Genomic DNA, 13,187 nt, shown 5'->3' with positions numbered 1-13,187 from the left:
TCAGGGCTGGAGAACAAAGTTCTGCTAAAAGAATGGCGCCCAGTATTTTGTGCGGTTTCACTCCTACGTGTAGAACTTCAGTGAAGGAACAGTGCAGTTAGAAAGCCAGAGATTTTGCTGCTGGCTTGGGGCTTGGATTGTGTGCTTAAAAGAAAGGGAGGTAAATGTTGGCTACACTGTGAATGTGTGTGTGTGTGTGTGTGTGTTTGCATGTGGTTGCCTGTGTGTGTGTGTGTGTGTGTGTGTGTGTGTGTGTGTGTGTGTGTGTGTGTGTGTGTGTGTGTGTGTGTGTGTGTGTGTGTGTGTGTGTGTGTGTGTGTGTGTGTGTGTGTAACAAAGCGCCTGTGCTGCTTCCTCACTTGGCTGATCAGGAGGATGACTGCAGTCAGGAACAAAGGGCCAGCTGACGCCTTGGCTTTTCTCTGCACTCAGAACCCCACTTCCTCCCAGACAATACCCCAAATACATTCATGATATGCTTCAACTGTCCCCCTGCCGCGCCGCGGAGCGATCACACACACATTCTCACACTTTTAGCACCCAACAACCCACAGAGAGAAAGAGAGAGAGAGAGAGAAAGACAGGAATGAACGATAAAGACAGAGAGGTTCACAGAGATGCTGCTTTTGAGGGGGGGGGGGGGGGGGGAGAAACCTCAAAAAAAGTCCCAGTGTTTTCATTTTCTATTCTCTTTTTTCAGGCGCATGAATACTCCCTACCGTCACTGAACGCTGGACTGGACGACGTGAAGCCAAGCTTGTCCTCCAACTCCAATGCAGAGCTGGGACCCAGTGTGTCACAAAGCTACCCTGTAGGTAAGATCGAGTGCTCTAACTGCCCATGTTCCCAAGCCACAGATTCAGCTAAGGGGAAATCCAGAACACACTACTACCCCAACTGTAGTTATACACAAGTTATACGGTGTCTAAATTATGGCATTTGAAAAAACAAAAGTCAAAAATAAAAAAATTAAAACCACAACTGTGAATTATTTTATTTTCCTTTATACGTCTTTACTCTGAGCTGAAAAGGTGGTGAAACGCTATTGCCCTCCTCCATTTCTCTCGGCTCAGTAAGGAGACTCAAAAACAAAAGCTGTGCTGTTTTCAAAAGTGAACCAGTGCTACACGCTAGCCTACCTTAGTGTCAGGGGGTCACTAACTAAAGTCCTAAGTACTTTTCAATGATGTAAATTGGCACTATGGGCATAGAGTATCATAGAATATGAGATTTAAAAGTGTTCGTTGGCTCAGGTCGGAGAGCGAGTGTGTTTGAGATCCGTATCTGCAGTCTGTTCACCGAGCCGGTGTTTCCTCTTGTCCTCTCGTCCCTCGCTCTTTCGTTGCCTCCTCTGTCTTTTTCTCTCTCTCTCTCTCTCACACACCCTTGCTGTGTTCCGTTCATGTGCCTGTCATAATTAATGACTGCCTCACTAATTGAAATATTGTTTCATTGTTGCCACTGTTATTACCTCGAAGAAGGTTAAGTTTACTGATAGTTTACGATTACTGTCAGGCCTGAGATTAATATACGGAGCTTTTATTAAAATTCATATAATTATGCAGCAGCCATCAAAGGCAATGGATTTCTGCTGGGAGGAGGAGGAGAAGGAGGAGGAGGAGGTGGCGGAGGAGGAGGTCAGGATGATTGAAAATGGCAGAGCCTTCTCCTGTCCTCTCCTCCCTCACTCTCCTCTGTGCTCTCTCTCTCTCTCTCTCTCTCTTGTCTTCTCTGCCAATCTCTCTCCTGTCCTCTGACTTCCCCTTCTTTACTCTGTTTTCACGATTTTCTTCCCCTCCTCTTTCTGTCTCTGTTCTTTTTATCTCCCTCTCTCTCCATCTGCCTCCATCTGTCTATCTCTCTTCTTCTTTTCTCTCTGTCCATTTGTCTGTGGCCCTCTCTCTTTCTCGGTCTCTCCTTGTGTTTCTCTCTCCATCTCCTTCCTCTATCCTTCGCGGTTTTTTCCTCTCTCTTTCTCTCCCCTTCACTCTCTCCCCTTCTCTCTGCACTGGAAAAGAATAGAGGTCTTTCTCTCATTAATATGTGGGAGGTAGATATCCGTTGTAAGTCAGGCCTCGTGAGAAGAAAAGGTGTGTGTTTGTCCTTTGTGCGTGGGGCGCTTGTGTGAGCGGGGCACCTGGGCAGGGGAGGGGGGCGGAGGAGAGGAGAGGGGGAGCGGAGGAGAGGAGAGGGTGAGCGGAGGCTGAGGAAACTGGCTTTGTGTGCACCTGCGATAGGCCAGGGGATGCATTTCACCCCTACTGGAGGCCCCCCTCAGACCTGATAGACCTGGCTGAAGCGTATCTCGAGGCATTAGGGGCAAACACAACGTAGGAACGCTGAGGAAACACGTGTGTGAATGAGAGCCAGTCGTGAGTCACCGGCCTCCCCAACACAGCTGAAACATTCTAGCTTGTCTGACTGGAGGCGTTTTTATTTTTTTTACTTTCCCAAAAAAAAATTCTAGCTTGTCTGATTGGAGGCGTTTTTATTTTTTTTTACTTTCCCAAAAAAAAATGCGTTCGGTAATTCTATGTTTGTTTTGATTATCTCCTCTCCGAACTTATATTATTTTTTTTATTTCAATTTTGAACTTAATCATGTGCGGGGGCATGTGCAGCAGAGTGTGTCCCTGGCGATTTGAGAGAAAGTTTTCCCCTCAGATGGATTATTAAGAGAGAAAAAAAAGTTATTGAGATGATAGGGAGAGAGGGAGGGGGAAAAAAAAAACAGCCACTATTTTCGTTAACGCTAGACTGAACCCTCCAGGATGATTTTTACATCACGCTCACATCGAGATATACTCCAGTTTGTTCTGCTTTGAGTGGGTATTTCACTGGCTTGATGTTCCCCCAGTGACTGCCTGCGCTAATAACCTCAATGCGTTTTAATCAGGTGTAGCGTTCGGGGTTGGGGTAATGGCTGGGTATTATAGTTTACAGGCGTATGATAAACCTTGCAGATAGGACTTCAAGCCAAGCAAAGGGTGCTAAATTATCTTCTGCGTTTAGGCCGAGATCCAATTTCAAATTAATAGCGCCTTTACGGGGGGGTGGCGCGAAGTGGAGATTATGCTCATCCTTAAAATGTTTTCGAGCGCCAATTAAAAACACCCGCCGTTATTGATCTTGTTGATTTTATGTCCTGGAATTTGCATAATCTATTAAAAATGAATGATTCATGGACTCTTCATTGCCAGAAGAGATTGGAATTTCTCTCTTGCACTCACAGTGTAATGCCTGAAAGATAGAAATCTTTTGTGTCCTTTGCTTATCCTATTAGTGCTCAAAAGTACCTGCGAAAAGGCAGCTCAATTGGGAGCGGGATTTAAAGCATTGAAATTTCATCGAAATTCAGCCGGCTGCCTTCCATAGAAGCCAGCTCTCTTTCTCAGCCCTGCTAATAGTATATTACATTAAAAAGCTCATATACAATTAAATAGCTCAATCGACCCCCCCCCCCCCCACCCCCCACCCTTCGCTTCCAAATGCAAAGCATACCAAAAGGCTTCTCCTGAATGGGAGGCCATAGGATAAGGTCCATTGTGAAGCCATGGCTTTATTCACAGCAGAAGAATTTTTGGTATTTTGATGGATTTGATATTTTGATGGATTTTTTTTTTTTCTTATTCAAACATTTTCAATTCCATCTCGCTGACCCATTAACTGAAGTCTTTTATGCTGTTGGTGGCGGGCGAAACGAGAGGTGTTGCCAGAGCTCACGTCAGAGGGAGTTTGAGGAGTGATGGCTGTCCTGGTTGTGAACAAGGTGACTGGGAACTTTGAGGTGTCTGAGATGACAGATGCTGTGGAATCCGTGCTGTTTCTACGTAACCTGGTGTGTGCTGTGCCAGAGGAACTTGATGGACTCATCATCCCGTTGAGTTTGTGGCTAAGATCGCTTGGATGTAGGAGGGTCTGATGTTTTACACTAGAGATTTCCTTCTAAGTGTTTCAGTCCTTCTGAGTTGAGTAGCATTTCTTTTCAAGCTTACATTGCTACTGGCCAGTTGAGATATAGGCATGAAGCACAGGGTTAATACATGAGACTTGTATTCAAATGTACTCTTGTTTGATCATGAATTTAAAAAAAAACTATCTGTGAAATTCAGGAAGAGCGAAGCACCATGCGAGACAAGTGGCAGTTTGACAGAGCCTCTCGTCTGTTGTGGTCACGAGGGAGCCTGTATGCTTAGGCTCCAAAATTAATGCTTATTTTGTCTTCACAAAAGCAAACTAACCTTTGAGCACACATTTGATAATGAATGACTTTCACCGGGGTGTTGGGGGAATTACAGCAATTTGGCTCTCCAAACATCCTTTTGCTAAGTTGTAATTAATTAGGGTGAAGTGGTTTTTGGGGCCGGTGATAAATGGCCACGTTCCGAATATAGAAAATGGAGGTCAAAAGACTTCAGTCGGAGGCGTTGTGAACACGAAGGTGTCCCTGTCGTGGTGAATTTAATGCACGCCGCAGCAAAAGAGTCATTTGCTCATGACTTTGTTTCCCAATGCCAGCGGAGAGGAAGGTCATCCATAGGAGTGGGGGTACATTCTTGCCCAGGGTTTTCTTTTTTTTTCTTCTTTTTTTTCCTCCTCCCGGCTAGCGCACTGAAGCAAATTCGGAGGTAAACAGCTTTGTGGTCTCTCCATCTGCCAGTGACAGGGAAGAGAGGGACTGAGAGACAGGCAGGGGAAGAGAAATAGAGAAAGAAAAAGAGACCTGTTTGTCTCTCACCATGATAATTAAAGGCTGACAGGTTTGTTGGCAGGAGGTAGCAAACTTGTCTTGCTTAGTTGTAAGTAAACACTCTCAGCTTAGTGGCTCCAGTGTTTAGTGATCATGGAACCATCACTGGGGTCAGGTACCCTTTGCTCTTAGGTAAATACAGAAGTCGGATGCAGCACAGGACTCCACCATGCAACATGGGCTCCTTCAAGCCAGACAAAATGGACATTCTGAACGCACGATTTAAGTGCAACTGAGCTGTTTCCAAACAATGCAACCTCCTTGAGTACTTAACCACTTACCAGTCAATATATAATTACTTTAAGGACTTATTATTTCAGAAATCGTTCTTTAAAGTGCATGTATGTGTGCAGACTGTGTGTGTGTGTGTGTGTGTGTGTGTGTGTGTGTGCACACATTGATAAAGATTCTCTCTGCCTTAAATCCAACAAGGGCTGTCAGTGCAGCAGCCGATCTAAAGAAGCCCCTTTTTATTTTAATGAGGATTCTCCACACACACACATCTCCGCTATAAAACAACAGTGGCTCGGAGACAGCTAATGAGGCTATCATGCACTACTGAGAGATCTCCCAAGCGTTTCCCTCCACCAGGAGATTTAAACAGGGGGACAGGCAGCCACGCTCAACGTCTCTTTCATTGTTCTGCTTTGATGCGTGTTTATAAATATTTTTTTAAGGGAACAACATGTCAGGCTCTGCATGAAGTTGCAGAGCAATTACTGGCTAACTACGATTTTGTACCTATAAATCACGCTAACAGTACTACGGTTTGTCACTCGTGGGGAATTATTAGTTACAGAAATCATGTTTTGTGGGTAAAGTGTTCTTGATTGACTTAGTAGGAGGCAGTATATCTCCACTCGCTGGCCGGAAAAGCTTTTTGTAATCAAATGTTTAACGCCTCTTATCTAACTGTGGCATAGATCTTAAAGATAGAAGCTGGCTTATACCTTGTATGTGACTCTTGAAGTGAAACCGCATCACTTACACTGACAGATATGCATGGTTGGAGTGCATGTGGATATTGACAGGTTGATTTCCCTTCAAGTGAGCTAAAGCGACTGGTCTTGATGAGAGACTAAGAGATCAGGCCTTAAGGTACTTGAGGAAACACAGGCCTTGCAGGCATTGTCCATGGCTCTGTATCGCTCACTGTGTGTCTGCCTTCAGTGTGTGTGTGTGTGTGAGCGTGTGTGTGCGTGGTGTGTGTGTGTGCGTGGTGTGTGTGTGTGTGTGTGTGTGCGTGGTGTGTGTGTGTGTGTGTGTGTGTGTGTGCGTGTGTGTGTGCGTGGTGTGTGTGTGTGTGTGTGTGCGTGGTTGTGTGTGTGTGTGTGTGTGTGTGTGTGTGTGTGTGTGTATACTTGTCCATATGCTCTGACCCCCCAACCGTCTCCTCCCCTCTACCATGACGCACACACACCCACGGCCACTCATACATAAACAAGCATTTACTCACAGCCACACACACACACACACAAATCATACTCTTTTGCCTTTGTGTTTTGACTTGGCTACAACTGACTAATTCGACCAGTTGGCGCTACTTAGTGTTATGACTCAGACAAAGACCGTTAGGGTTTTTCCCAACGTGTAGGCTGGGAACAAATTCAAGCCTCACAATTCTAGCAAAGTTGAGATACTCCACACAATACATTTTAAGATATTAATACATTTTATGGGAAACTGTTGAGGAGTAGTGGGAGTGAATCCTGCATACACTACTCTGGATTTGACAATGAAATTAACTGAAGTAATAGAATAGAAATTGATGGTATGGTTGATTTTCTTTGGAATTTTGCATATTGTTATTTATCTGCATACTGTATGGCGAGGAAAGGCATCCACTAACATTTCTTTTAAAAGGTTCTTTTTCACTGAAAAGCAATGATAACATTCTGATGTTGTCTAACACTTCATTATTTGCATTTGAACCAAAAAAAAAAATGGTTTGGTTAAAAAGCTTAATGCTTATTACATTGTTATCCGAGGCTTACTCAAAGTTTGTCCTGCAGTATGCCCAGGCCTTACGGCTATCAGCCTGCTCATTAGTGTTTGATTCCTCCATAATCCTCTTCACCCCCTCACAAAAAAAAAAAATTACAGTGTCCCTCACAGCTAACAATGCATCAAGGGGCCTCATCCTCCAGAAGAGTGGCTTAGCAGGGGCTACATGTGTCTAGTTAGAATAGCCAACTGTCATCCCCAATTACGGAGATGAATGCGGAGGTCCGCACCGGGGTGAATGGGGTCCAGTGTGAATCAGCGTTTGGGTTTCCCCACATGTATAGTGAAGTGAGGGTGTTCTGCTTTAGTCAAGGCCCTTTGTGCTGGGGCCATGTTCAAGCATATTTAGCCCAAATAGCCCAGTATGTGGTGTTTTTTTTTTTTTTTTGTAAGTCTCGTGTCGCAACTTCTAGAAAATAAACAAGTCTGAAAGCTGAAGGCCACACTAGCGTTTTGAAGTTTCTCGACAGGCTACAAAAAGGCTCGTTTGGTTTAAGTAAATGAAGAAATAATTATTGTGTACAGGTATAATTAGATATTGTTTTTTCAATAATAGTTTAATAAGATGTGGTGTAAGAAGAAATAGAGTTCAAAACTGAGCAAGCAAAATAAATTAAACTTCACTTACACTTAAACTTGCCTTTGCTTTATTAGGTGATTCGATTTTCTCTCTCAAAGCAGGGTGAGTAAGCTGAAATTGAGTTTCCTTTTGACTAACAACTGTCTCTGTTTTTGTTGTTTCGCCCCCCAGGTCGAGATATGGCCAACACAACCCTACCTGGGTACCCCCCTCACGTACCCCCCACCGGCCAAGGCAGCTACCCAACATCAACGCTTGCTGGAATGGTTCCTGGTACGTACTCATATCTATTAACTTCCCCGTCCCTCTCTGGGTACTAAAGACAGCTCATGTGCTCTGTACCCGCACACCTCAGCGTTAAATGGATAGTTCGCCTAAAATTTGGGTTCCTATGTTTCTACAAATCTAAGACAAGGTTGACATTGGCAAGAGGATAAGTAAATAAATCATTTGCATTTACAGCTGAACTAGACTTCAGAGCTCCCCACACAGATGAACATGCTGTCTCTTGGACTTGGATCAATGTGTGTGCATACTCTAGATTGCTGTGTGGGTGGGGAGGGTGGATGTCAGTATGTGCAAGTCTATGTGGAAGGAGATTACAAGCACTCAATAGCCGTCATGAAAGCGTGGGACTCTGCACAGTCCTCTCAGTCCGTGTCCCTAGTCGCATGTCCCCAGCCCTTTTAAGTCCTTCTCCCTAGTCGCATACCTCTGCCTGAGTAATCTCCCGGTCTGTCGATACACATACCTGCTCCTCCCCAATCGGACGGCTCCTGCCCTCGCCGGTGGATCCCGTTCCCCCGGTACTTAACCTGCAGTTCAGGTTCACCGCAAATAGTCAGGGGTCACCAAACTTGGGAGCCATTGGGAGGCCTGTAAATATTTAAATCCCTCATCTCTGAGGGACGTGGATAGTGTTTCTCTGTCATCTGTGCGGTGCGTGTGTGTCAGTGTGTGTTTGAGTGTATGGGTGGGTCGAAGTGTGTGTGTTTTTTTGTCCGCTACTCACAACAAGGATTGTAACATCATCCCTTTCTTGCGGTAGAGCACTATCCAGTAGCAAGTGTGCGAATGATCTTTACACTTACTGTAAGCATCATAAGAACACTATCCCTGGCCTCTGTGTGATGAGGGCATGAAGCAGCGTCTGAGTCTCGCAGACACTATACTCCCTATCCTGTACGCTGTGTAGTGTTACAGTTTTCACTGTCGAGTTTACAGAGAAGCAACAACTCATCAATTATTTATTCATTTTTGTGTGTGTGTGTGTGTGTGTGTGTGTGTTGCACTGTACAGTAACAAAATTAGTTTGCATGGAAAAACACAAAGCTCCTTCTGTTTGGGGGAATACTGTCTCCTTCATTTTCATTGGGCACAAAGAACTGGACAAAGGGTGAAAATTCCTCATAATCCCTTTCGGGCGCTGTTTCCTGTGCCTTTTCCCATTCATCTGCGCCCTGCCGACTAAGATTTAGTGACAGGCCCCAAACACTGTTAAACCAGAAGCCATTCCTCACCGGCTTCATATAAAATCCCACCTTTTATTGTCTCATAAAGACAGAAACCACCTAGACCAACAGCACCACTAACTGACATGGGCTGAGTTACTTCTCCACACAATGGCATTCCATGACACAAAGAACTGTGGGGAGGATAAAACCTACACGAGGGTGGAAGACCAACTGGAATCTCCCCCTGAGATTTCACGCCAGAACCACCTCTAGTAGACTTGAACAAATAGAGAGTGCTGATAAAAGATAAAAGTGATAAAAGACATTTTATTCCAATACACATGCGGCCAGTGCTTGTTACGGTGTGGCTTTTGAAGGTTGTTGCGGGTACATCGAGCGGTCTAGGTGGACGAGGTGTAAACAAAACTTCCAATCGTCTTCTTGGGGGGAACTGGGCTATGGCACTAAAAGATGACAAAAGGAACTAATACGTTTGTTACTTGTTTCCAGGGAGCGAGTTTTCAGGGAACCCCTACAGCCATCCACAGTACACAACATACAATGAAGCCTGGAGGTTCAGCAACCCTGCATTACTAAGTGAGTATTTCTGTCATGGGCAGAATGCTCTATGGCACAATGTCATTGTCTAATGTTATTTTTTTCAAATCAGAGGTTAACAAGTTAAAGACATACAGTACATGCCTAATGTGTTTTCAAACAGTCCATTCTTCTCCCGTTAACTTTCAGGTTCCCCTTATTATTATAGTGCGGCATCAAGAGGCTCCGCCCCTCCCACTGCTGCCACTGCCTATGACCGTCACTAGTTACCATGGAAACCCAATCAAGCAACCGGATCGGGGCTATGGGCTCCATATTGTGCCAGTGTGAATGGGCGTGGCCTTTTGGACAAGCAGGCAGCTCCGAGATTTCCTCAGTACTCACAGAGAGAGAGGAGGGACATGTTGGGATTCCATTGCAAACTTCACAGTCCACCCCCTTGCTTCGAAACCTGCAAGACTGTAAAGAGACTATATAAATATATATTATGAAAATGATAATAATAATGCAAAGAAAGTTTTGTTGGTGAAAGTTAAACAAAAAAAAGCTACATTTTTTTTCCTGATGCCTCTGGTTCATTGTTTTTTTTTTCCATACAATTCTTTTCCTTGTCGTTTTTTTATGGATGAATACATTCCTTTACTTGACTGATTTCACTTCCTGGAGGAGCAAAGGCAAGTGTTAAGCATGACAGCAGCCCCCCCTGCCCCCCTCCTGCGCCCCCAATTCAGCCGTTTTTGTCCCCAAACCTGGCCCCATCGTTGCTACTGGCCCGACCCGACCATGTGTGGGCATTCTGGGGCAGGGGCAGAGGCTTCACCTTGGGCAGCGGCTCGGTGCATCTCTCCGCCCGAACAGCATCAAGCAAAACCAAAACCTGCAGCATGACAAGTACTACTTTTATCATTATGCCATGAGAAGATTATTAGGACCTGATTTCTGTGAAACACAATCAGATGTTCGTTTTCTGTTTTTCTTTTCTTTTTTTAAACAAGAGGACACATCAAACATTAAACAAAAAAAAAGATTGACAAGAATTAACGGAAACAACACATCACGGGCACCTGTGGAGCAGTTAAAAAAAAAAAAAGAAACATATCCCTAAATTATTTTTCCTTTTATATTTTTTTCTTTAATGTAAAATTAATATTATTGGCAATTTACTGGGTACTGCAGATTGCTTGATGTATTTTTGCTTCGCTATACATTTTGTTTATGGTGTTGTTTATATTACTGGGATGCAGTGGATGATCAGGCAACCTCTGATTTTGTGTTCTTATTTTTGCACTATATGAAGGGTCGGACCAAATAAGGTGGTACTGTTCCAAGCAAACATAACATTGGTTTCTTTCTTTTTTTTCTATTTTACAAACACATAGACCATTTCTCCAAGAATATGAAATAGCCAACAGTAACAGTTGTATGGCACTTATCGCTCCGAATATGTTTACAGTTCATTTTCCACCCACACTAGTTTGTTTCCTTTTGTAGCTTTTTTTTAAACTACTGATAAATGTATTGACATTTTTTATTCAATCCAGTGTATTCAGTAAATAATTATCAAGCCTGTCCAATGTAACATTAAATGAAGGAGATTATTACAGGATTTTTTTTCCCACACTCACTTTATATGTGAGATTTCACACATTTCTTCCTGACAACCATGCCTCGAATTCATTTACCTTTCTTTAACATCTGATCATGAAACTTACATTGAGTGTACTATTATTTAACAGTTGAGAGAATGTATTTTTACCACTTTTGCCAAAGACTTTAGTTGTGTTAATGTATTATTTACAGTCTTATGCATTTTTAACAGTATTATGGCAACAGACCTTTTCAGAGTTAAAATGTGTATAAATTCTATGCAGAGGAAAATGGGCATCATATGCATATTTAACTGTAAGACTACTGGCAGGTGAATTCTTACAACTATTTAAATGTTATTTTATGTTTTTTTTGTGACAGTTTGCTGCTTTGTAGAATGATTTTTTTGTGTGAAATGTGAATCGTTCTTCCCTGTAAATACAGTTCTGAAAAAAAAAAATGAAAGAAGAAAAAAAAAAAAAACGCATCCTGTCTTTCAGCATCATCGCTCATGTATTGGTCTCTTTCGTAGATGTACCTACCGTAAGGATGCAGGAGAGTGAAGACATAGTTGGCGTCCTTCTAAAAACTTCCTCCGATCTTTTGTGTCCTCCAGTGTCTTACAGACTGGCGATATGTGGTCACTGTAAAACAAACAACACATAGGTTCAGCTGTTCTCCTTTGTTGTGATAATCTGCTCTAAATCTTTTTTTTTTTGCTTCCCATCCTCTGTCCGTCCAAAGTTGTTTTACAGTCGCTATGCAAACCATAACTGGATGGGCCCCTACAGCTGTGCCCATCCCCGAAGACTGAGACATCTCATAACCCAGTAGAGAGATCTTTATCTCGAAAAAAAGAAATGAAACCTCCAACGTGAAATACAAGGCCACTGTAACATAGCCCTGACAGGAGCATTCTTTTTGTCACATCCATGGTGAACCACACCCAAGCTCTCGCAGTGAGAAAGCCACAGTCACTTCTTTGGACATATTCAGCATACATACTTTCTGATTAATAAATGTTCAAAGAGACGGACCGTCAACCTATGTAATTGTGGTCCATTTGCATGCTTTCATTCAGACAGTTTACACAGGGTGGAACAGTCAGCATCATCAGTGTCCATGGTAATGGCCAAGATTCCAGTTCTCACGAGACGATATTCTGATAGACTAACAACCAGTTTAGACACAAAAACACAATCAGAAGGACTGCTAAAAAAGGACTGCACCCTCAGCTCCTTGCAGAAGGTTTCAACACGATACACCACGGGGATATTCATCATTAACCATCAGACCTTTCCTTGAGAATGACATGGTTATGGTTAATGACAGGACTATTTTCTGACCCCAAACGAGAGATTCCCACTAGATGCACATGGTCTACGTCAGAGGCTAACGTGTGTGAAGTAAAGGGGTCCAATCCAGTCGAAAAAGGTAAATGTGAAAACGCAAAGAGTCATGGATCTACTGTACACTTTGGATTTGATGGTCGAGCACTAAGACTGAGTGGATGCAATCATGGTTCAATTTATGTTTCAATTTTTGTGCACATAAGAAATAAATTTTGTATGTCATATTACGTGGCTTGAGTCAATGAATTTCATTACAAAAAGTGTGTTTACAGAAAGTTAAAAGGAACAAATGATTCTGAGAATGGATAAGATGTGTAACTACTCATTGGTAAAAAAAAACGTAAAGACACAAGGCACAATCAGCAATAACTCAGAATGTAAGATATAATGATATTTACATCCTAAAAACCAAGTAACAGAACTGAGGGACACTATATTGAATGTTGTTGGTTACATCACTCTGTAGTAAATGCTGTTGCACATACCAGGCTAACTGTAATTATCGCCAAGCAGACTCTTCAGGCATTACATAGAGCGGTGTGATTTCCACAGTCCAAAACACTTGAGCCTTGGCTTTTTTCCTCTCCTTCTAATGAATTCTAGGGTTTAAGATGACAAATCATTTCATAGACTGGTTGAATCTGCCCCTAGGGCTGTATAAACAGATTTGTACTTAACTCACACAATTCGTTTTGGGGAAAATGTAATTAGAAAATCTCACGCTAAATAAATGAACTCCTTTTTCGAGGGCTATGGGGCACATTATGCCATGGAGAGAGAGAGAGAGAAAGAGAGAAAGACTCTGAGAATGCCACAGAATGTTTTCTTCATGATTTGGATCACTGAGCACATAAAGTGTTTAACCTCTCGTGCTTTAGAAGGCAGAAATATTATTTCAAGAGA

The 13,187-nt window shown here is 43.0% G+C and overlaps 1 protein-coding gene across 1 annotated transcript in view; it reads left to right on the top strand.

Annotated features, from left to right (window-relative positions):
* pax2b (paired box 2b) overlaps positions 1-12,508 on the top strand; it is a 30,563-nt gene extending 18,055 nt beyond the window's left edge. The window contains exons 8-11 of the mRNA XM_031561303.2: positions 701-815; positions 7,505-7,606; positions 9,298-9,384; positions 9,554-12,508. Of these exons, the coding sequence (XP_031417163.1) occupies positions 701-815; positions 7,505-7,606; positions 9,298-9,384; positions 9,554-9,675 (426 nt within the window). The 3' untranslated portion in view covers positions 9,676-12,508. The remainder of the gene's footprint in view (positions 1-700; positions 816-7,504; positions 7,607-9,297; positions 9,385-9,553) is intronic.
* Positions 12,509-13,187: the final 679 nt, after the last annotated feature.

This window comes from Clupea harengus, chromosome 23 (assembly GCF_900700415.2).
Source record: "Clupea harengus chromosome 23, Ch_v2.0.2, whole genome shotgun sequence".
NCBI lineage: Eukaryota > Metazoa > Chordata > Actinopteri > Clupeiformes > Clupeidae > Clupea > Clupea harengus.
This window is presented reverse-complemented; position numbering and strand designations above follow the sequence as displayed.